Source organism: Corythoichthys intestinalis, chromosome 20 (assembly GCF_030265065.1).
Source record: "Corythoichthys intestinalis isolate RoL2023-P3 chromosome 20, ASM3026506v1, whole genome shotgun sequence".
Lineage (NCBI taxonomy): Eukaryota > Metazoa > Chordata > Actinopteri > Syngnathiformes > Syngnathidae > Corythoichthys > Corythoichthys intestinalis.
Window position 1 is genome coordinate 14,426,644 of NC_080414.1, and position 23,389 is coordinate 14,450,032.

The 23,389-nt window shown below is 40.1% G+C and overlaps 1 protein-coding gene across 3 annotated transcripts in view; it reads right to left on the bottom strand.

The window, feature by feature from the left end:
• The window catches only part of LOC130908834 (cadherin-7-like), a 262,669-nt gene that overhangs the window by 75,249 nt on the left and 164,031 nt on the right, over nt 1-23,389 (bottom strand). For 2 of the 3 annotated variants that reach the window (XM_057824696.1, XM_057824697.1), the window contains 3 exons: nt 13,064-13,231; nt 7,092-7,279; nt 2,366-2,619 (listed from right to left, as the gene is read on the bottom strand). In XM_057824696.1, coding sequence (XP_057680679.1) covers nt 2,366-2,619; nt 7,092-7,279; nt 13,064-13,231 — 610 coding nt within the window. Of the gene's footprint in view, nt 1-2,365; nt 2,620-7,091; nt 7,280-13,063; nt 13,232-19,835; nt 20,236-23,389 lie in introns of those variants that run through there. The other variant, XM_057824698.1, reaches the window with a different exon arrangement.

Genomic DNA, 23,389 nt, shown 5'->3' on the forward strand with positions numbered 1-23,389 from the left:
TTTCCCAAGAAACGTTTTCAGCGTGTCATCGTGACGTCATCATCTTAAAAAAAATAGTTTGTTGACAAAAACAACACTGGCACTGATACTGCGCATTATGTGCTCTTCAGGATTTAGTTTCCAACTACTGGTTGCTGGTCACTGGTTGGAAACCTTTATTTTTGGAGTAAAATCTTTTAATTTTAGAGACGAAAACATTTTGATTAACTGTCGACTAACACTAGACGAAGACGAACACATTTCAATGGAAGACAAAAATTAAAAGGGCTGCAAAAATCAATGCTGCTGTAAATCAATAGGAACTTGGCAGTGTTGGTATGAAGCAAAAATGTTTGGGTCGAATTACTTTCTGACATTTTGAAAAAAAAAAACAGTTGCTGACAAGACTATCACTAATCCTTAGGAAATTGGGTGCACATACCTGTCATAAGAGGACGCATGAAAAAGCTTAATGACTCGTGCACTAAATGAAACAAGAATGTTCATTTAAAGCAAAACAATGTTTGGGTAGAATTCCACTTGGAAATAAAAAAAATAAAAAAAAAACATAACAGCTGTTTTACTGAACAATATGAAATTTGCTGGAAATGTATGTCATAAGTTGATGCATAAAAAAAAGTCTCTGATTGAAGACCCCTGAATGAAGTAGAATAGAAAGAATAGCCATGTTTTATAGCAGTAAATGTTTTAAGTGAATTCTAATTTGAAATTTAGAAAAATATAGCCCTTGTGACCTGACAAAAGTTGGCAGTGGCAAGGACTAATACTGGGAATTGTGGTTTAAAGTGCATGTGACACGAAAAAGCATGTTTATTTCATAATACACACGGTATTTTATGCTCCTGAATTATATGGACCGCTTGGATGAGTGTGGAAGCGATCGCTATATTTATTTAGTTTTTTGAATCCCTCACCATGAAAATGATTGACTTCCGCCTTCGGTCTTGCATTGAGGAGGAGGGCGCTGTGACGTGTACGGTTGAAGGCGTCCTCTTCACTTCCAGCCGTACTGTTGTGTATGAGGACTAAGGATTCAGCCGATTTTGCGGATTAATACGTTTATTTTTCGCATCAAGCCAGCCAAACGGCTGCAGAAAAATCTTGCTGTATGAGGGAGAGGCGTGTCCGCCTTTTTGGAGTTTCAAAAGGTTCCCATTCACCGTGGATATTGGCCAAAACAAGCCCGACTACTGTGGGACCATTGGACTTACAAGGAAGTGAGTAAACATCTTGTTTTGTATTATGTCAAATACGAATACAGCGATTACAAAGTAAACACGACAAACTTTCTTTAAATAAAGGACTACTTACGTTTGATCGTTGATAGGCATGTAAAAAGCTCTCCTCGTGCACATTAGCTGCACATTAGCTGCACAACAACTGCAGCCGCCCTCCTCCGGGGAACGAGCTGTAAATTGCTCTCCGCCGGGCGGTTTGCCGGTCCGCGAAGACAATCGACAACCCAGTCGTCATGTCAAATAATCCGGGCTAGTTATGTGTGATTTTCCGCTTCGAAGACTTTGAAACATCACTCGGTTCGGGTTAGCATGTCGGCTAGCTGTCACGCCTCTTGGTTTGTTTACATTCTCCGACATATGTCTGATTTAGGTGTCATAAAATATCGTTCGGGAGGTGCGACAGTAAAGGCGAAGTCGACAGTTTTGACCATTATGGAGTAATTTTGCCATGTCGTCCTGAATAAGTGCATTTCTATGATTTCATATTCCATTTAGCACAAGACTGTTATTTGTCATGACCATGCCATTTATTCAGCAATTGGGGAAAATACTTGAATAAAAAGAATATCCTGTAAAAATATTGAAGTAAAGAGAAAGAAACAATGACATTTTGCAGCTCTCTTCGTCGCGTTTTCCTCATTGTGAATACTTCCCCCTCGACGGGCTGACTGGTCCTTCTTAAGCCATTTATTTACGTATTGTGGAAAAATACTTGGATAAAAGGAATATCCTGTAAAAATATTGGAGTAGAGAGACTGAAACAATTACATTTTGCGGCTCTCCGTCGCGTTTTCCTCGTTCTGAATAATTCCCCCTCAATGGGCTGAATAGTAAAAACGATGAGCCCAGTCTCCCGCTGACGTCATCCACCTTTTGGAGACGCTCGAGCCCTATAACGGTAGGCGTGGCTAACCGGCAGATTAAAAGACTAATTTCTCGTCATCTGCGCTTTGCTAAATTGTTGTATATAGTCGAATAGTCTCAAAATATGATTCTAATTCACATAATAATGCTATTTAAGACTTTTTTTCTCCTGTCGTATGCTCTTTAAAGTAGCCATTTACGGTACAAACTGCATTAAACATGAGCCTTAATCAAAAGTAGGTCTACTCAGTCTACATCTGCACCTGATGCCGTTGTTGGAGGTGTCCGGATCGTGCGCTGACACCCTCCCGATAGACGTGCCCACCCGGGCGTCCTCGGAGACGGACATCTTGCTGAGCGGCGTGGCGAAGACGGGCACTTCGTCCACGTCCTCCACCGTCACCTTTAGCGAGGTGGTGTCGCTGAACGGGCCCAAGTTCAGGAAGTTGGTGTCGATGTTCCTGTTAGTGGCCTCCACACGTAGAGAAAAGCTGCTCTTGGTTTCAAAGTCCAGAGGCTGCCAAGGGGAAACCAGATGTATTGTAATAAAGAGGCATTACTACAAAGTTAGCACAAAGACTTTCTTGATGGATTACAGTCATACTCTATTGCGAGGGCAATATTATTGAGCGGCTCGCACAAACGGGGCTGACAATCACTGTAAAAAGAGGGCTGTTGAAAAGATTTTGTCATTTCACTTTCGCCTTATTGAACCGCTCATTGCGCTGGTTAATAAAGCGCGGGAGAGCATTGATTTGACACTTTCATCGGCCTGTCTAGTGTAATTGCCTTGAAACAACAAATCAAACCAAAAGATCAAATTGGCCCGACTGACGGGACCGTTGTCTGACTGCCACTTTGCACAAAAATGCTTAATAGTGTAGAAAAAACACATGTCGCACCGAAGTCTAAGTAGCTTTTTTATGGGGAAATTTATTTAATAAAATCCATAAAATGACGCGACAAAGTATGAAGACAGTGGCCTTTACTTTAAATGGCTGCTTTTAACTCTCATACCCTGCGCTGCTCTAAGAAACAGCTCACTATGCAGGCACATCGTTAGTTAACATCAATACTCTCAGTAACGGTGCCCTAACAAATTACCCATCAACCTTTGCGGGCGGAACAGGCCAATATGAACAGTCTTATCCTCTTGATGTAAAATGTTCAAAGTTCATGTTCAGTGCTAATTATTTCTTCAGTTCAGTGTTGTTAATAACGGCGTTAGAATATAATGGGGTTCACTAACGGCGTTATTTTCTTCACTAGTGAGTAATCTAATTAATTACTTTTCTTATCTTGGCAACGCCGTTACCGTTACTGAGGCGGGAAAGGCGTGTGTTACCATGCGTTACGATGTTGGTTGACTGACGCGAGAAAAGTCTGAAAAAGACGGACTCACAGAGACAAGAGAGCAGAGCAGGAGTGGGGAGGAGGCAAGGGAGTGTGACGCTGTTGCAAACGCGATGCTACTATGCTAGGTGGCTCCAATAATACCTGACTGTAGCCGATAGCCTACAAACTACGCCCACATGATGCTTCGGTAGATATCACATATATACAGAACTAGATGCAAATGACAGACACGGCGGCATTAGCAACGTGTATGATAAAGAACTAGATGCGATAGTAAACAGCCCCCATCTTAAAGCTGTAGACTTCTCAGGAAGGCTCTGTTGTTGAGAACCTTCCAAGCGAACCTAAGTAACTTTTTATCTAAAATGCTCCTAAATCGGCAAAACTTAAATCTATCTTTAAATGATGAAACAGTTTTAAAACTTACACGTCAAAAATAGACAGAAGGGAACTCATGCAATAACAGGAGCAATTTTAACAACTTTAACGGTTGATTCTGATAATGGTTCATCTGATAATGATCTGATAATGTTTCTTGTGATTGTCTTGATGTATGCAGGCTCCTGACTATAAGCTTTTAGTAGCTTCTTAAGGAGACCTGACTCACACATAATCTTGGCTCAGCACTTAGATATGATGTACACTTTGTAAATATGAATGTGTGTGTGAATAAATTGAACTGAATTGAATTCACAACATTAAATGACTTCCAAATAAAACAAAGGTTACTATCTAGTTATCGCAATATCCGAAATACCCCTATGTCTAGTTAAGTTTAGGGTGAAGAATTGGGCTAGGAGCAATTGTCCCAAAAACCCTTTAAACTTCACATTGTGTGACCTGTTTTTTGGTTGTTGTTGTTTTTTTTTTTTTTTTTTTTTGAGTAAAACAAAACATGAAAATTATCACCAGTTACTTTGCCAAGCAACTAATTACTCTTACAATCAGGTAACTGAGTTACTAACACAATTGCTTTTTGGGAGAAACAACACTGCTTCAGTTATTATTCCATTTGTTTCAATTTTTGCTTCATATACTACAGTATTTTGTTTGTTGTGTGACTGAGCATGACATTTGATTTAAAGATAAGTCGTTATTTGTGGATGTGAATATAAGCCTGTTCTTCTGCTTCCATTATTAAAGTGCAAATATTCCCTCACTGTCTCGTGAATGACACAATGTAGAACCAACATGTAATTTAGGTTGGGTCAGGGGTAGAACTTAGGTGGGAGCTGGGGTCGCGACTGCATTCAGGCCCAGGTGTCTTAAGCCTAGGTTCATACCGCAGGTCTTAATGCACAATTCCAATTTTTTGTCATATTTGTTTTTTTTTTTGGCGTGCCTGTTCAGACTGCCTTTGTCTATTGACCCCATTCAAGTATTACACATTTGCACTATTACACAGTCCGAGATGCGCTGAGCAAACCAACCAACAGGCGCAGGAGCCTCAAGACAACGACTACACATGCTGCCTCAACGTCATTCTAGGGTGATCATATTTTGATTTATGAAAAGAGGACACAAATAACAGACATAAATGAAAGTGGGGGAATACAGTGAAAAAATAAAAATCTCTGTATTCCCTTGTTTTTTGGCCAATTGGACCAAGTGTGCCAATTTTGTAGCTCTGTAAGCTGCCTAAGTCCATGAAAAAAAATCTGCTTTCTTTTAGTGGCAAACAGACAGTAGTCATGGCAACAGACAGAGACATGTGGACATAGGCGTTAAAATGTAGTATTACAATTGGTCTTGTAACCACAATGACCAACCTGAAAAGAATTGGACATGTATAAGCAAAAGAGTGACTTTCTGTTGCCACTAGTTGGCGCTGCAGAGTTGATGCAAATGACTCCTATGGGACCCTTCAGGGTACGACTCTCAACAAGCAAGGGAAGTTTGGCGCAGATATGTTGTATATCTGCCAAGTTATGAATGTTCAAAATTTGTGGCGAGACAAAATGGTGACGGTCATTTTCACTTACCTGTTTCCTGTCTTCAACTTCAACGAAATCTTAATATTTTTAATCAGGCACCTGAACACATGTCTCAAGGCTCCTCTGATACAGATTTTAGGTCAACTGATTTATTTCCCTTGTTTGTAGGAGCCTGTCTCGTATAAAAGGCTGTTTTCTGTTCCCATTAGGGGGCAGCAGGCCTAATGGGTAAATATTTCATTGCAGTCGTGTTCAGGCTGGGATACCTTTCATACATGGCAGATAGGAAAAAGACCTTGTATCATGTCTCATGAACAGTCTCACCAATTTTTAGGAGGATCCAACTAACTCCCAAGGTGCCAAGGTCTCAAATGGGCACCCAGTAAATTGATAAAAAAATTTCACATTCAATACAAAATACCCGATTTCCTGTTGATTTTGGACCTACACCTAATAGAAGACGCCTTTTTGAAAAATTCAAGGGGGCGCCACTGAGCAACTTTGTTACATTTTTTTCACAACATTGCAAAATTAAGGCAATGCCGCATGTATATGCAAATTTTGGTGTTTTCGTGCATGTTAAGGCCCCCAAATAGGCCATTTTCATTTGCCAGGGAAATAAAACAAAAATAATCCTTTGTATTCCAATAGGGCTATTGCGCCAGTTGGTGCTCGGGCCCTAATAATCCCCTTTAGTCTCATATTCAAAATTCATATGGATTAATAGAACACATGCACGCCCTGTGCGTGCATGACGCGCACACACATATGGGCTGTTTGCCCCGACTCTCAGTTGTGTAAGCATTCTTGAAATATTGCTTATTTAGCGCACAGAAAGAAAACCAAGCATTCTCAGGCTTATTCTTTTCCACCCCCATTTAATTTTTTATGACTGTTGTCAAGCCCGCCTCTTCCCCAAAAGCCGAGTTTAAGCTAGGTGCTAATGCTAATGTAAATGCTGCCATCCTCCGTGCCTCTCGCTCTTTGCTGACGTAATTGCTGCATAAATTCCGATTTGGAAGAGATGACAGTTCAGACCGCAGCCAGATTCTGGAAAAATGTGGTCCAGATCGGATTTTAATCACATACGAAAGTGACCTAGATCAGATTTGAAATAGTCCACTTATATGCAACTTCTCTTATTCAGACCGTTTAGTTGCCTTACTTGGGTTGGAAAAACATGAAAAAATCGGATTTGTGCATTAAGACCTGCGGTATGAACCTAGTCTAAGGGTCCCAGTTTGAGGGTGTAAAGTGGGTGTGGTTGGGCGAGGTGAGGGTCATACAGAAAGGTAAGATGATGCATGGAGCTGTAATATAGCGTTTAAGTGTTAAAATATATCTGTCAGCCATTTGGCTGGTTGTCTGAAGCAGCCCGCGTCTTGAGCCACGAGCACTTCCCAACACCCAACACCCTCCCCAATTTGGACGGTCAGCTCGGGGGATCCTGTTTATACTCATCGCACCCGGGCCCTGTTCACATCTGTTCTGCCACTGGGTTGGGTCATCCCTTTAATAACTTCATATACACACATATATTCGTTTCACAGTGTAAGTCGCATTCCTGAAACCAAATTATGAAAAAATCGTGACTTATAGTCCGAAAAAACAGTAGTTCAATGAAGATGAAGCCAACTAAAACAATATTTAGAGCTATTTGTCCATTTCTGGAACAGAATTGCTGCTATAGTTGCGCTACCTTAAGAAGAAGAACAACTCCCTCCTGTGTGTTCTCATCTGTTGTGATGTTGAATACACCAGGACCGTCCCCGTCCATTAACTGGTAGTCCATCTCGGCGTTGGGTCCAATGTCGGCGTCAGTCGCCTTTATTCGGGCTACCACGGACTGCACGGGAAGTGATTCCAAGACTGTGTACTGGTTGACCTCTGGGGGTAAAGGACAGACAGATAACGTTGTGGTGGAGCTGCATATTTTAAGGAACGAGTGGCGTCCGAATTCGAATTTCTGTATACGGAAGAGGCGTTGGGACTTAAGCCAAGGCCAACAAACAGAGGAATTAGGGTTATTTTTTGTAGGCGTTAAAAATCAAAATCAACTTGGCTGCCATGGTGACAAGATGTTATTTACGCAATCAACTCTGCAGGAAGCCACAGTTTTTGGTTCAACACCAATAATCAGCAATTGACGGTGATAGATGTCCAAACGTAAATAAGTTTAGCATGAGTAGACGTCCAATTCATTTGAAGTGGGAGGGTGGCAGCGAATGAACGAACGTTCATTCGCTGCCACCCTCCCACTTCAAATGGATTGAGTGTCTATTACATTCAATGGTAGCTATTGAGTTAAAAAAATGTACTTGACCACCTAAAGACTTAAGAAATCTTGATCTTTAATTAATCCCTGTGATTTCTGGTCACGATTTAGTAGTGGTTTTGAGCAACACAATTTCGTAAAACTGCAGTTACGCCAAAACCTTTATTGACTGCACGAGCAAGGTTTAAATCCACATTTTAGAATTCTACTAGTGTGGTGGAACTGAATGGCCTTCCCCAATCATTGGTCCGTAAATGGAAGTTCAACTCCATTGTGCTCTTTGCTCCACTCAGACCCAAGCGTCCACTTCACAAGATTCTATTACTCCGATACTCTCCATTGTGTTCCCTGAAGCTTTTGTGCGACCCTCCCAGATTTAAAGTAGTCTCGCAAGAATAAAGAAGGGAATCATATTCATAATCATAATCTCCCCCCAATCGGCGTGACAGAGCTCATTACGAGACCTTTCTGTGTTCCTGACAGTGTCCCCCTCCGCCGTCCGTCTAAATGCTAATCTGCCCCACATTGTTTGCTGCCATGTAATCTGTATAATGGCTTTTTAATTTGCCGTGGAATAGCGGTCCTTTAAAAGACGAGCGAAGCGGAAAAAAATTTCCAATTTGCGTCACCACCTTCCATACCCCACCAAGCAGCCGGTCCGGGTTGCCTCTGAGGACCACTCATGGAGTGTGATGCTCACTAATGGCCTATCAGCTGTGAACCCTGACCCAAGGAGGAAGGTTAAAAAAATGGGCTACGACAGCAGTTTCACAGATATTCTAGAAATTGGGTGGGCATAGCTATCGAAGTCACAAGGACTTATGCCTGAAACTAGTGTTGCACAGATAGTATTTTTTTAATCCCGATACGATACTGAGTAATATTGGCCGATGCCGCGACTGTATCAATTCCATGTTTTTTGAAAACAACATCAAAATATTTTTTTCGTTTTCATTTTTTCTTGATGCTTGTATTAAGTCCACAGTTAGTGCCATTATACTACATTAGTACATTAGCTTAGCTCATGCACTAATCACTAATCACCAGTGTTGGGAATAACGCCGTTATAAATAACGCCGTTTCATAACGGCGTTATTTTTTTCAGTAACGGGGCAATCTAGCTAATTATTTTTTCCGCCGTTACAACGCCAAGTGGAAACACAGACAAAGAGCTTTTTACGTTGAAAATTCTTGTGAATAAATGCATAATTTCCTGAATTCTTTATCGATGTGGATGTAAAACAGTCTCGACTCTTGGTTAAAAGCAAAAAAAAAAAAAAAGGGCAGTTAGCATTTATTTTACGTAAATGTGTCAAATGTGCTGCTAGTCTTTAAGCCACTGTGGCGCTGCCTTATCACCACGAAAAGCTTTTTACGCTGAAAATTCTTGTGAATAAATGCATAAATCATTGAATTCTTTGAAAATATGTACGTAAAACAGTCTCGATTCTTTGTTAAAAGAGCAAAGACCCGGGCAGTTGGAATTTTTTTAATGTAAATATGTCAAATGTGCAGCTATTATTTAAGCCACTGTGGCGCCGCCTTATCACCACAAAGAGCTTTTAGGTTGAAAATTCTTGTGAATAAATGCTTAAATCCCTGAATTATCTATAGATATGAATGCATAACAGTCTCAATTCTCGGTTAAAAGCAAAAAACAGGCAGTTAGCATTTATTTTACGTAAATATTGCGAATTATGAAGCCAATGCCGTAGCGGTTAATTTCATCCATTGATTTTTTTCATGTTTCAAAATGCATGCATGGTATGAAAAATATAATAATAAACTTGAATCCTCGAACAAATCCCTCCTAAGACAATCCTTCCTGTTTGTATGCGGTATAGCTTTCGTACTTTTTCAACCTAAATCCGGCGTTGGTTCGCTGCATGTGTTTGAGAATAACTGCGACCGACTTCGACTGACTGAAGCAGAGTGTGGGACGGACCCCTACTTGAAGGCGTGGCACAGTGTCTGGGGAATGTGTCCCTTCAATATCATTATAAAGTCTATGTGTGTGTGTAGTTAGCATGCATTTAGCAATGTTGGGTCGTGTCACTCATGTGACGTGCTCCCCCCCCCCATATCCCCCGCCCCACACACACGCTTAACCTGTGTACTTCACTTACTTGGAGCATTAGCATAGCGTTCGCGTTAGCATTAGCAGTTAGCGCGTTGACTCTGTCTTCTTAAACTCTTGAAAAAACATTTTAAATACAGTTCGTGGCCTCCAGGTGAGTTTAACTAATTGCAAATAATGTGCTGTTTTCCTGCTGATTGTGTATTATATCATGAAAATGGTGACGTCCTTGTAGACTCTACAGTTATGTGCTCGTCTGTCATGTTCATTCGAAATTGTTGGAAACCTTTTATTTATATATTTATTCATGGACTAAAACTTTTGAAGTTTATAGACGGAAACATTTTAAAACTGTCGACTAAAACTAGACGAAAACGAACACATTTTGAAATGACTAAAATATGACTAAAACTAATAAGTATTTTCGTCCGAAATACTAAGACGGAAATTAAAATGGCTGCCAAAAATAACACTGATTACTAGGAATGTCCCGATCCAGATTTTTGCACTTCCGATTCGATACCGATATTGTTTTGCACTTCCGATCCGATACTGATACTGGCCGATACCGATACCGACCTATCTGAGCATGTGTTAAAGTTTAAAGTTATTTAGCCTCCTTACTTAGTTGTCAGACTAATGTTGAAAAAGGTTTTAGTACCCTTGATAACAACTAGTCAGCTGAATTAGGTGAGTTTGAATAACACACAACGGTTGGTAACAAGAAACTGACTTGTTTATTCAGTGACAAACACAAAACATTATAAATAACAAACAGAAACGGCATAGTCAGTTAGTAAAACGTACAAATAATATTGTAAACTGTCTTAAAAAAGTAAAACACACCAACAACCTCAGTGGAAAATCGCACAAATCTCCCAAGCTATTAGATGCTTTCAATGTTTCGTGCATTAGTTACAAAAATTGTATAAAAAGCCTCTCAGGTTTAAATAAACGAGTATTTCAGTATCAAGTTAACATTTTAAAACAGTAAATAAAATACTCAAGTCCCCATTCTGTATCAGCAGCTTTAAACTACATTCAATTAATTTAATGTCTTGAATCAACCGTCAAAGTTGTTAAAATTGCTCCTGTTATTCCATAATTTCCCTTCTGTCTACTTTCGACATGTCAAAGTTTTAAAACTGTTTTGAAGATAGATTCGAATAGTATTTTAGATAAAAAGTTAATTAGGTTCGCTTGGAAGATTCATAACAGTCTACTAGGGAAGTCTTCTGCTTTAAAATGGCGGCTGTTTACTAACGCATCTGGTTTTCAATACTTCAATGTTGCTAACGCAGTCGAGTCTGTCGTGTGGCATCTGGTTCTATATGCATATGATATCTATTATCTCCAGTAAAACGACGTTGACGTAGTTTGTTGCGGCTGTCAGCAGAAGTCAGGTATTGTTGTGTTTTTTTATCCAGCGGCATGAGTTGAGCTAAAGCCGTGAGTTGAGCATTGGCATTACCCGGGTCTAAGACAAGTTATGTTTACTTTCGGGACGCATAGCGGTCAATTTCTCATTGCGTCCCGCAGACCGCGCTGTGTATTAGTTCCGCTTTACTTGACATATTTCAATAATCGGAATTTAGATGTTTGTGAATCGTTCTCGAATCTTCAGCGGCCGAATCGCGTGTTGGATGGAGCGTCTTTACTCACGTGAGATAATGGCTCGTCATCCAGAATGAATTCTTCGGTGATGACTGTTGTTATTCCCTGGGCTTTGGGACTGTCGAATGCCAGTTTGTCACGCTTTACCACTACGCTTGACTTTATTGTGGCATATGTTGCTCTCTGCCTCTTCGTCTTTGTCGTCCTTTAAGGTGAAATGATCCCACACAGCTGACATTTTTACCGATAAAGTCTCTCGGTAAATTGGGAGACGGTAATGTAAATGTGGTGTGTTGAAGGTGTGCTGTAAAATGCGGACCGGATTTTAGGGAAACCGAAGCAAAAACTGGAATGGATTATGTAAATCGGTGCGCTCTCTATATAGGTAAAAAAAACTGGATCGGAAGTCTGGATCGGAATATTTCCCGTGTTCCAATCCGATACCGATGCGCATTTTTTTGCCCATATCGGCATCCGATCCGATCCAAATATCGGATCGGGACATCTCTACTAATTACTACATTATTTCATGGTACTCCTGATACAGATGTCTATATTTTAATGCCGTATTGGGGACTGTTACTCTACTAGTATCGGTATCTGTGCAACACTACCTGAAACTGAAGAGGAAATTGTTAATTTTGGTTCGAAACAGCAATTTACGGTCAGATTTTTGGTCCGTCACCTCAAGAACTTCCCTGAGTTTATCACCCAATGGAACATCAGTATCTAGGGTTTAAGCAGCATTGATAACTTGTTGCTCAACTTCAGCCGCTTTTGCACTAGGAGGTGGCAAATTGACTGAGCTAGTGGGCGGCGGCCTAAGCACTCCGAGGCACAGGATGGTGGAGCTGTTGGTGGTAAACTGATTGCCGGCGCTTTGGATTATCGCTAGAAGCCTCAGACACCTTTGAATCCTTAAGCTGAGCCGGGAAGCTATTAGCACGCCGGGAAATAAACTGACAACAACAAGAAAATGGCATCAGATTGATCCCGGTTATCCGACGCCGAAGCTTTCTACGGTTTTGATGGGGAATGAAGCGAAGATTGCAAACCTTGAAGGAAGGTTGCCTTTTAACCGTTTCATGCATGAATTATGACTGATTTTACTTAACTAGCATAGCACCTATTTAAGTTTAGGAATGCGTTAATTGCCGTTTTAAAAAGAAAATTACAAAAAATATGCTACTTTTGCTCTGAGCAAAGCTCATTTTTTTGTCATAAAATCTTAATCTCAAATGAATACAGTACTACCTACAACTATTGTAGCGTGCTGAGTTTAAAATGGCCCGACGCCAGCACCAAGAAGGAACAAAAAGGGCTGTATTAATAAATCAGACAATATTCTTTGTAAAGCCAAATGTAGGTTCGGCAAGCCAAAAGTACTTAAAAGTATCTGAGACAAAAGTAGCAATTATGTAAAGTGGCACTTTCAAGTGTCAGAAGTGGTTTTGACTGAATGTTTCACCACTCAGTCTATCTGGAGTGTACTTTATCACTTAATTTATTGCACATTATTCACATCAAGAGAACATTTACATGGAAAAAAATATATTTTGTCTTTTTTTATGCTTTTCTGAAAAGAGAAACAAAGTTTTGATTGGTGACATCCACACAATTTTCAAAAATATCATGACAAAATGTCTATTTGAACGTGAAGTTATAGGAAAGCATAGGAAACCTGTTGACTGGCGCTGTTACTTACTGTGAGGGAAGCGAGGCGGGTTGTCATTGACGTCAGTTAACGTGACGGTGACGGACGTTGTTCCCGATAGTCCACCCATCTGACCCACCATATCCTTTGCCTGGATGACCAGCACGTACTGGTCTCTGGTCTCGCGGTCCATGTTAGGTAAAGCCGTCCTGATGACACCTGAAGGAACATGAGAAGTTTTGAACTACAATCGCTAAAACTGGCGTGCATATGAACGGCCTTCTGCATCTTTTTGATTAACGCCTCAGTTTTTTTTCTTGCAATCTAAACGTTATCTCCACAATAATTCCCGATAAATTAGCGGCGGGCCTTTTAAAATGCAGAGAAAGTGCGCTAATCCTTCAAAAGCAATCACTGTTGCTTTCAAAGTTAATGACTTGCCGTTCGTTCATTAAACGGCACTTATTAAAGATTCCCGCAGAACGTGGGAGATTACTTTGTCATTTTTCAGCCGTTTGGCGGTTTGATTGAGCAGATCAAAAGGCGTATTTATCGTAATCTTCCACAGATAGCGCACGCAAAGGGCGAGGAAAACACTGCTCGTTAAACATACGGTGTCGAATACTTAATTAACGGCGGCCTTTGTCTTTTGTTTTTGCTTTTTTAAACAGAATTAGCAGTCACCAATGCAATCAAACAATCAATTTTAAATTAAAATACTCATCACAAACATATTAGAACAAATACCTCAACAAAGAAAGTTGTGGATTATTGTTTGGACACATTTTTCATGTGAAGCCTAAGACACCAGTTTAACCCTTTCAGGGACAAAGTATGTGTTGTGGTAGTTAGTAAAAGAAGGATATTCAAATTAATAAAACAATCGCTTCCAGCCCCTCCCAGTTACAATGGATTGGACTTCTATTGCCGTCAGTTGCCACGTTTACATGGAGCCAAATATTCCAATTACAATCGGAATATTTGTTCAAACCGAATAAATGTGTTCCATATAAACACCTCATTCGGAATGAACAGGCCCAAACCGAATGGAATTTCATTCCGATTCACAGGGGTAGAATATTCCTTTTCCCAAACTGATTAGAAGAAAAATTATATCATGTAAACAGGGAAGCGGAATGGTGTCTGGTTGCGTTCTTTCTGCACATGCTCCGTACTGACGTGGTGACGTCACTTTGTGACGTAAGTAACGTCACTTGCAACATGGCTTCCAAGCACAGCGCACCTCATTGGAGTGCGGCGGAAAGATTGTATTTACTTCAAACTTTAAAAGAATTGAATATAATTGCTCGCTTAGACGGGCGTAAAACGAGGAACAGTGAACTATTTAAAAAAGTTCACGAGAGGTTACACGAAGCCGGAATAGACCGCAGCGTTGACCAGATTAGAAACCGGTGGAAAACCGGCTACTACAAGGCAAAAGAGCAAAACAGCAGAAGCGGATACGACCCCACAAACACAACAAGTGGGTTAAAGTTAAAACAGCAGCACTCCGACGATCGATCTCCATGTTTTGCAACGTGACGCTTTGTTTTGATTAATCTGCGCATGTCAGACGGCAGTTGTCAAACGTCCTTTCGGAATAAAGGCAGTCACATGTAAACGCTGGATCGGAATAGATGAAGTGACATGTAAACAGCTGATCTGAAATTTCCATTCGGAATGATTTGAATCGGTATGAATAAAAGTCAGCATGTAAACGTGGCTATTGGCAGCCAAAGAGGTAAGCAAGGTGAGGTCACACGAGATTTATAAAACAAATCATAAAATAAAAAAATAATAACTGAGAAAAAATCCTAGAAGAAAACACACGTAAGCAACACTTAATGAATTTTTTTTGTATTTATTTATTTTATTTTATTTTATTTTATCCATCCATCCATTTTAAACACTGCTTATCCTTGTCAGGGTCGCGGGGTGCACGAGCCTATCCCAATTGACTTTCAGTGCCAGTCAGTTGTAGGGCTATTTTATTATATTTAGAGTTATTTATATATTTTCTTACACATGGCTTTTTTTTTTTTGCATTTCTTTTTTTTTTTTTTAATAACATATAAATCACTGATCCCCTCCCCCCAAAATGAATCCTTCAATTAATTCATTAATTTTATTGAAAGTTTTATAGTTAGTTAGTTCGTTAGTTGTAGTTTTATTGCCCATTGCAAAATACATGTAGTCAGCATTAATACTACAACTTGATGTCAAACGGGGGCTGCAATTGGCCCCTGTGCCGCAGGTTTGAGACCCTTGTCCTATATAAATGCAATAAAAACTATTAAGGAACATTTTTTAAAAATCATATTTCATGCACGAAAAGGTTAACATACCAACGAGAATATATATGAACATGTGTATCATAATATGAAGCATGATAAAGTATCAAGGAACCATGCATGAAATTGAACAGGATGTCATAAATCTTGGTTTAAAACAGCAATTTTGAGCAAAACTGAACCCTAACTCGGAACAAATGTCCTAGAATGACGTGACTGCTTCATGCAAAATACTTAGAAAGAAAGAACAATATGCTACTTTATTACTAGCATTACAAGCTCATTACGACTAAAAAAAAAAAAAAAAAATTTCATTACGACTTCATTGACCTAAAGAGACACCATATACCTATAATTAGCTGTGGCCATTGCGATTGCTCTAAGACTGCAAGGGAAGCTCTGCTTGCCCGAAAACGTAAAAAAAAAAAAAAAAAAAAAGTGATCAAATGTATACTGTTATGTGTACATGTCACTGACTAAATATGTACTACTACGCGCTCAATTTTTGTTGAGAATTAGCGTCTAATACTGGTTACGATGCGGCTTGCTTTTTATTCATTCGAGCAACATTCCTTTAAACAGTGTGGAAGCTGTGCTTCTCCAGAGTTGAGAGTACATTGTTCCACTACAGCGAAATGAGACGAGTTATTGGCTAATTGCTGGGTTTATCCTGCCCATCGGACACTGTACGTCTCTGGGGTCTATGAGCGCATCAGTGATCTTGTCGTATAAACATCCGCGGGGGGGGTTCCATTTTCATTACGTGGTTCTGAGTTGAACCGGAGATTTTCATAATCATCCTAGCAACACTTGCTTTGTTATAAACAACTACCAAAAAAAAAGAGCTTTATTTCTGGTGTTCTTTTCTATTGTAGCTGCTTGTGTTTATGAGACTTGACCTCTGGCACTCTAGTTTCTTTCCTTACTGAGCAGCGGGTGCCGCTGAGCCCTTCCACCATCACAACGCACTCACAGGCAGACACACTTTGAGCTTCCCCTCACTGAAATACCAGCAATCACCACTGATACTCCGTAGGATAGGTAGAGGAAGACAGGACAGATTTGAGTATGGCAGGGCTTTTTTTTTTTTAATTATTCTCTACATGAAAAAGTCTGAAATTTTAAAATGTTACTTATGCCTGAACAATGTCTTAACAATGCCTCAAAGCGATACTAAAAGATTGAAAAGTTCCCCCCCAAAAAGCCACAATAAGACTCTATTACTCCCGAAAAAGACCAAACTTTGTGACACGCACTATAATACAGTAATATTTAGTTGCCCTATGCTTCTATAACAGCTATGAAGTGGCCTTTTTTAGTTCTGAAGTCCCTCTTTTCTCAAAAGTGCCTCTGTATGTTTACAGTGAACCTTAGCGGAGTCTTTTGTTGTCAAGTGTCTGCCTGACTGGGGGAACTAAATCCCTGCATTGCAGAGGCTGTCACCACTTCATGAATTAAAACTACATTCATAAAAAAATTACAGTGGGGCTGTATGCTTGTGTGATGCGCTAAAAGTAGAGAAAGAAGCCTAATATTATGGCAGGCGTGTATTTTTTAGCAGCGGCTAATGAGGCCGTCGTGACAAGGACGATAGCGGCGAGAGTAAATGCCGACGTTTCAGTGGCTTTGCTGTCTTTTTCTGGGTTTGTTTTTTTGGGGCATTTCATTTCGTCATATGGATTTCAGAAGAATTTTCTCAAAGGGGCGCAACTGTTTATCAGAAACATGTTTATAGGTTTCAGTGTCATTGATGACAATAGACGCCATAACATTTTAATCGCTTGGAAATGATGCAGTTAATCGCGGCCCATACATGTAATTTAACAATAAATTCAAAAGTTAATAGCACAATTTTAACTCATTAGCTGCCATTGACGGTAATAGACGTCCAATCCATGTTAGCTGGGAGAGCAGTGCAGAAAATGATTGCCATTATACTTCTATACTAATCGTGATTAATCTCGATGCTGTACTTGAAAATCAGTAAACCCAAAATAGCATACCGTGTTTTTCGTACTTTAAGTCACACCTGAGTATAAGTCGCACCAGCCATAAAATGCCCAACGAAGAGGAAAAAAACATATATAAGTCGCACTGGAGTATAAGTCGCATTTTGGGGAGAAATTTACTTGATAAAATCCAACACATACAGTTGTGGTCAAAAGTTTACATACACTTGTGAAGAACATAATGTCATGGCTCTCTTGAGTTTCCAGTCATTTCTACAACTCTGATTTTTCTCAGATAGAGTGATTGGAACAGATACTTCTTTGTCACAAAAAACATTCATGAAGTTTGGTTCTTTTATGACTTTATTATGGGTTAACAGAAAAAGTGATCAAATCTGCTGGGTCAAAAATATACATACATGGATCTGAAAAAGCGAATCATTGACTTGAACAAGTCAGGAAAGTCACTTGGAGCCATTTCAAAGCAGCTGCAGGTCCCAAGAGCAACAGTGCAAACAATTGTTTGTAAGTATAAAGTGCATGGCACTGTTTTGTCACTGCCACGATCAGGAAGAAAACGCAAGCTATCACCTGCTGCTGAGAGAAAATTGGTCAGGAGGGTGAAGATTCAACCGAGAATCACCAAAAAGCAGATCTGCCAAGAATTAGAAGCTGCTGGAACACAGGTGTCAGTGTCCACAGTCAAGCGTGTTTTGCATCTCCATGGACTGAGAGGCTGCCGTGCAAGAAGGAAGCCCTTGCTCCAAAAGCGGCACCTTAAGGCTCGACTGAAGCTTGCTGCCGATCACATGGACAAAGATAAGACCTTCTGGAGGAAAGTTCTGTGGTCAGACAAAACAAAAATCGAGCTGTTTGGCCACAATGCCCAGAAATATGTTTGGAGGAGAACAATGACCCCAAACACACATCAAAAGTGGTAATGGAATGGCTAAATCAGGCTAGAATTAAGGTTTTCGAATGGCCTTCCCAAAGTCCTGACTTGAACTTGTGGACAATGCTGAAGAAACAAGTCCATGTCAGAAAGCCATCAAATTTAACTGAACTGCACCAATTCTGTCAAGAGGAGTGGTCAAAGATTCAACCAGAAGCTTGCCAGAAGCTTGTGGATGGCTACCAAAAGCGCCTAATTGACGTGAAAATGGCCAAGGGACATGTTACCAAATATTAGCGCTGCTGTATGTATATTTTTGACCCAGCAGATTTGATCACTTTTTTCTGTTCACCCATAATAAAGTCATAAAAGAACCAAACTTCATGAATGTTTTTTGTGACCAAGAAGTATCTGTTCCAATCACTCTATCAGAGAAAAATCAGAGTTGTAGAAATAACTGGAAACTCAAGAGAGCCATGACATTATGTTCTTCACAAGTGTATGTAAACTTTTGACCACAACTGTAGAACACATATGTCATCTTGAAAGGCAATTTAAAATAAAAATACAATAGAAAACAACATGCTGAATATGTGTACAGTATGATAATGTTACATGACGCATGAACAACGAAATGCGAACATGGCCGGTATGTTAACGTAACATAGCTATTAAGAGTTATTCAGATAAATATAGGATTAAGAACATGCTAACAAGTTTACCAAACCATCAGTGTCACTCCAAAACACCAAAATAACATGTGAAATGATATAATAATGTGTTAATAATATCACACATAAGGAGCTCCAGAGTATAAGTTGCACTCACAGCCAAACTATGAAAAAAAACAGCGATTTATAGTCCGAAAAATACGGCATAGCAAACATTTATTTTAATTCATTGAATGTGATTGACAGTGACTGACGTTCAATTCCTTTGAACTTGGCTGGCAGCAAATAATCGCCATTATTTTTGATTGTGTTGAGGTCGTTGCGATTAATTACTTTATGCATGCAATTCAATCTTAAACTCAAATGTAGTATACAGCACTCTTATATTTTTAACTAACTGACTACTATTGACAATGACAGATGTCCAATCCATGTTATCTGGGAAGGCTTGGCAGCACATAATAGCCTTTAACATTGCATTTTTTTCTGCCCAATTAATCACAACGTTATGCAAACAATTAGCGATGTACCGATTCGATACTTGATCGGAAATCGAGCCGATCACGCTATTTTTCAGAGGATCGGAATGGGGTGAAAAGGATCGGGTTTTTAATTAAAAAGAAATATATATACAGGGGTGCACATAATTTTTTTGCCCAGGTTCTCAGAGGAGGACCTGGAGATGTGACTTGGTCCTCATTGAGCTTGAGAGCCGACCCGCCTGATGCGATAAACTTATGACAAGCTTTACTTAGAGCCAATTAACTTAATTATATTAAGAATTAATGCTTGATTAACATCAACTGGCACAACAAAATTGCCATTACTTTGAAGTGAAATGTAAAGAAATAAACATAAAAGCAGTAATTCAAAATAAAGGGCATGATGCGGCTCCCACATTAACTCCAAGCCTTTTTAAAAGTGGGATGTCCTCCTCAAAAGACCTCATTGAACGTGCATGTTTAGCTTTGTAAAATGCGAGCAAAAACACGTTTGTCAGTGCATGTCGCTGTTCATTACCTTTATTCTGCCCTATTCCGCCGCTTGTCCATAGGGCGAGTGGGGTCCTGTTTGACATCGATAGTTTGCTTAATTGCCACATGCGCTCTGTTTTTTTCGTGCTTTTCAAAGTTTGGATGGCTGAAATTCTTTGACCCTACATAAAATGGGCTGCTCTTATCGGCGACATTGGGATTCTCACGGCACATTTTGTACCGCATTTCCGTGCGAGCATCATTTGCTTCTAGCCATGGTACTTCCTGTAGCCACTTTTCAGCAAAAGTCCTTATTTTCCGGTAGCTCCGGTGACGTCTCTGTCATCTGTCTGTCTTTTGACGGGGGTGGGGGAACACGGAAGTAATTACTCAGTGTGGCCTGCCTCTTCAACATTTTGAGAAGTTATTTTCTTGTGTCCGCCGCAAATACAGTGGTCAGCCATCGGTACGCAAAAGCGTATGGAAGCCGTTGAGGGCCAGCGCGTTTGTCTACGTCCAGTACGCATGCGCGCATGCGGACCACTTATGTGCACCCCTGTATATATATATATGTTTTTCTGCTTCATGCTAGTACAGCCTCTCACTCTCCCCCATGCTGCTTTAATTGTTTAGCAGTGCCCTGGAGTAAGCTATTTAAAGTAACAATGATTGACCGGGATGTAGCTTTGATCTTGCCAGAGAAACTTGGTAGCTCTACCATCAAAGAGCCGAATGTGCCAATCATCGTTTAGCTTGGTAAACACTAAGAGGCTCAGGGACAGTTTACATGGCGACTCTGTGACACAAAGACTGACAATGACTGAGTTGCGGACTTGCCTCGCGTGCATATGGTGTCGGCGAAGACGAAAAATTCTGAATCCTGCCTCCAAAGTGGAAGAATCCGATTGCGGGGGGTTGAGGGGGGCTTCCTCGGCATGCATATCAAAGGCTCCTGCGGCGCGAAACCGCGTCGTTAACGTCAGCACTCGTACACGTCACATTGGGCGTGCGCAGCGGTGCTGCTAAACATTAAAAACAGCAAATATGGCGGAATGTCGGCTTTAATTTACTGTTTTGATAATATTTTTAAATATGTTGAAAGTTTCAATTTTTGTGCCTTTTTGAGCAAAAGAAAAATGACATTGCTTTGAGTGGGCGGGCATATTGTTTTTTCCGGGCTGAGGGAGCTTGGTGGGGTCAAAGTACATCATTCTCTGTCGCCCAGTAAATCTGCACTGCCCCCTAGGGCCTGGCATGAATACTACATCGTTTTCAAGCGGAATCGCGACATTGTTCAAATGGAGACGCAAATGCAAATGCAAATTTGACGTTTTTCGTATTCTCGGAGAGTCACCATGTAAACGGCCCCTTAGGCTGTTCTCAGCAGCGTGAGCGTCAAAGCATGAGTGGACTCACTCAATGGAGCATTTAACAAAGACGAGCATTTTTCTACGTTATTCTTGTTTAAAAGTAATTCACATTATGAAGGCGCCATAGTGGGACAATAACGTTTCAAACTTTTTTCGATATCTGATCGGGACTCGCACGCAAAAATATGCGATCGGGACATCCCTACATGTTACTAAAATTTAAATACTAAACTCAAAAGTAGTATATAGCCGCTCAGGGGTCGAGCAACCACAAACAATCGAAGAGCCATCTTGACCCAGTTTCCACAGAGAACATAGGATTGTGAGCCGCATGCACATATACTGTAGATATTATTATTGATTACCTCAGCTCCACTGTATATTGGTGGTGCATATTTGACTTAATAGAGGAGTTTTAACTTTCTTTCAGTAAGCAGAATAAATGCTCACTTTTTACACACTTTATTCACAGAACACTCCCTCAAGTCATGAATTCACCAACTATGTCAAATCACTGTTACCACTCGGAAGAGGTACTCACAAGCCTTTGCACATGTGAATGTCCAATGGTGAATTATCTAAAGTCGCAGTTGCTACTTGAATGTTGTAAACACAAGTTTTTCTGCCTGCGAATAGCACAAAGGTTTGTGGGTACGCGTTCCGAGTTGCAACCGTGACTATACATAGTTGGTGAATTCATCACCTACGTTAGTGTTCTGTTAACAAACATTCTAAACAGCTAGCTTGACTTGATCTACCTACTGATGGAATGTTAAAAATTCTTTGCTAAATCTCGCAGGTGCCGTCATAAAGTTAAATCAAATATTTGTTTATTTACCCTCTAAACGCCTGAGCCCATTATGTCCGAATTGCATGCCATTGATGTTGCCTTTTTGTTTCAAAGAAAAATAGTTCACAATGGCCTGGTTGGGTACCTTTTTTCAGGACACAATAACCTTCATGTCCAAACTGTTGTTTTATTTTACTGACCAATTATAATCAACAATTTGAACCCAAAAAGACAAAAAAAATCCCAAATTATTTTGTTAAAATTTGTAATATTGATGTCCCATTGACAACCAAACATGCTCAACGAACACAAAAAGGGTTTGTAGGATATCTTAGGTTAGGTATGGCACCCATAACCTTATCAAAAGTACTCTATACGCATACAATCAAGCTTCTCGAACACACACATCGCTATACAAATTGAAAAGATTGATAGTGGGGGAAAAAAGATCAAATATTGCAAAAGAGTATTTTCATAAATATTGACAGTAAACTTGTTCAGTTCAATTTATTCAGGGGTGGAAAAAAATCAAACATATTTTCAAAAATATTCCAATAAACTAGTTCAGTTCATTTTTTTCAGGCATGCCACTCAGTTTTCCCTTCAACAGATCACAGGGCTACCTCACACACTACATCACACACCCCACTCTTCCGCCGTTTGCGCACTGCTGTCAACCTGTCGCTCTTCTGACTCGCCGACTCATCCGAAGAAATCAATGGCAAATCTCGCCCATCCTCTTCCACGATTTGATGAAATAATTTATTAGCATGCGCTGAATTTAGTTTTCCGACCTGCCGTCAATCGCTACGTCACTTCTCTCTCCTGAGGTGGCACCTCGCTTGGCAATTTATTAAAAATGCTCACATTACATCCATCCTTCATGACCTCACAGTGGCTCCTGGGATATGTAGCTTTTCGTGGTGCTTTCGGTTTTGAAAAAGGACAAGAAATTATGGAAATATGGACATAAACACATGGTCCATGCACCGTTTTAATGTTTATTTAAGAGGGCAATAAAACTATAAAAGTACATTATCTCCCGTTTGACTCGATTGACAAGTATAAACGGGCGTGGACCTCCACACTTTCAAATGAGACCAACCAGCAGCATGTGGGTGATGTAATTACAGCGTGACGAGGCTTCAAAGATGATATGCGTTAATGTGTCGCCGCCGAGACGTTCGGTGTTAAAGGGTTAATATGAAATAGCCACATCGGATGGTTCAAAGAGCTGCCTGCAGCTTACATACAGTATCTGTCAACCCGAGGTCATTGGCAATCTTACAAATAGTGACGTATGCCCTTACAAATTGGTGACTAATCTTACAACATCGTATATAGCGTGGTCTATGAAATAAAAATAAAACTCAATTTTTAAAATAATATTAATTTATTGGTAATATTGTAACATATAACCTGGTGCAATCAAAGAAAAAA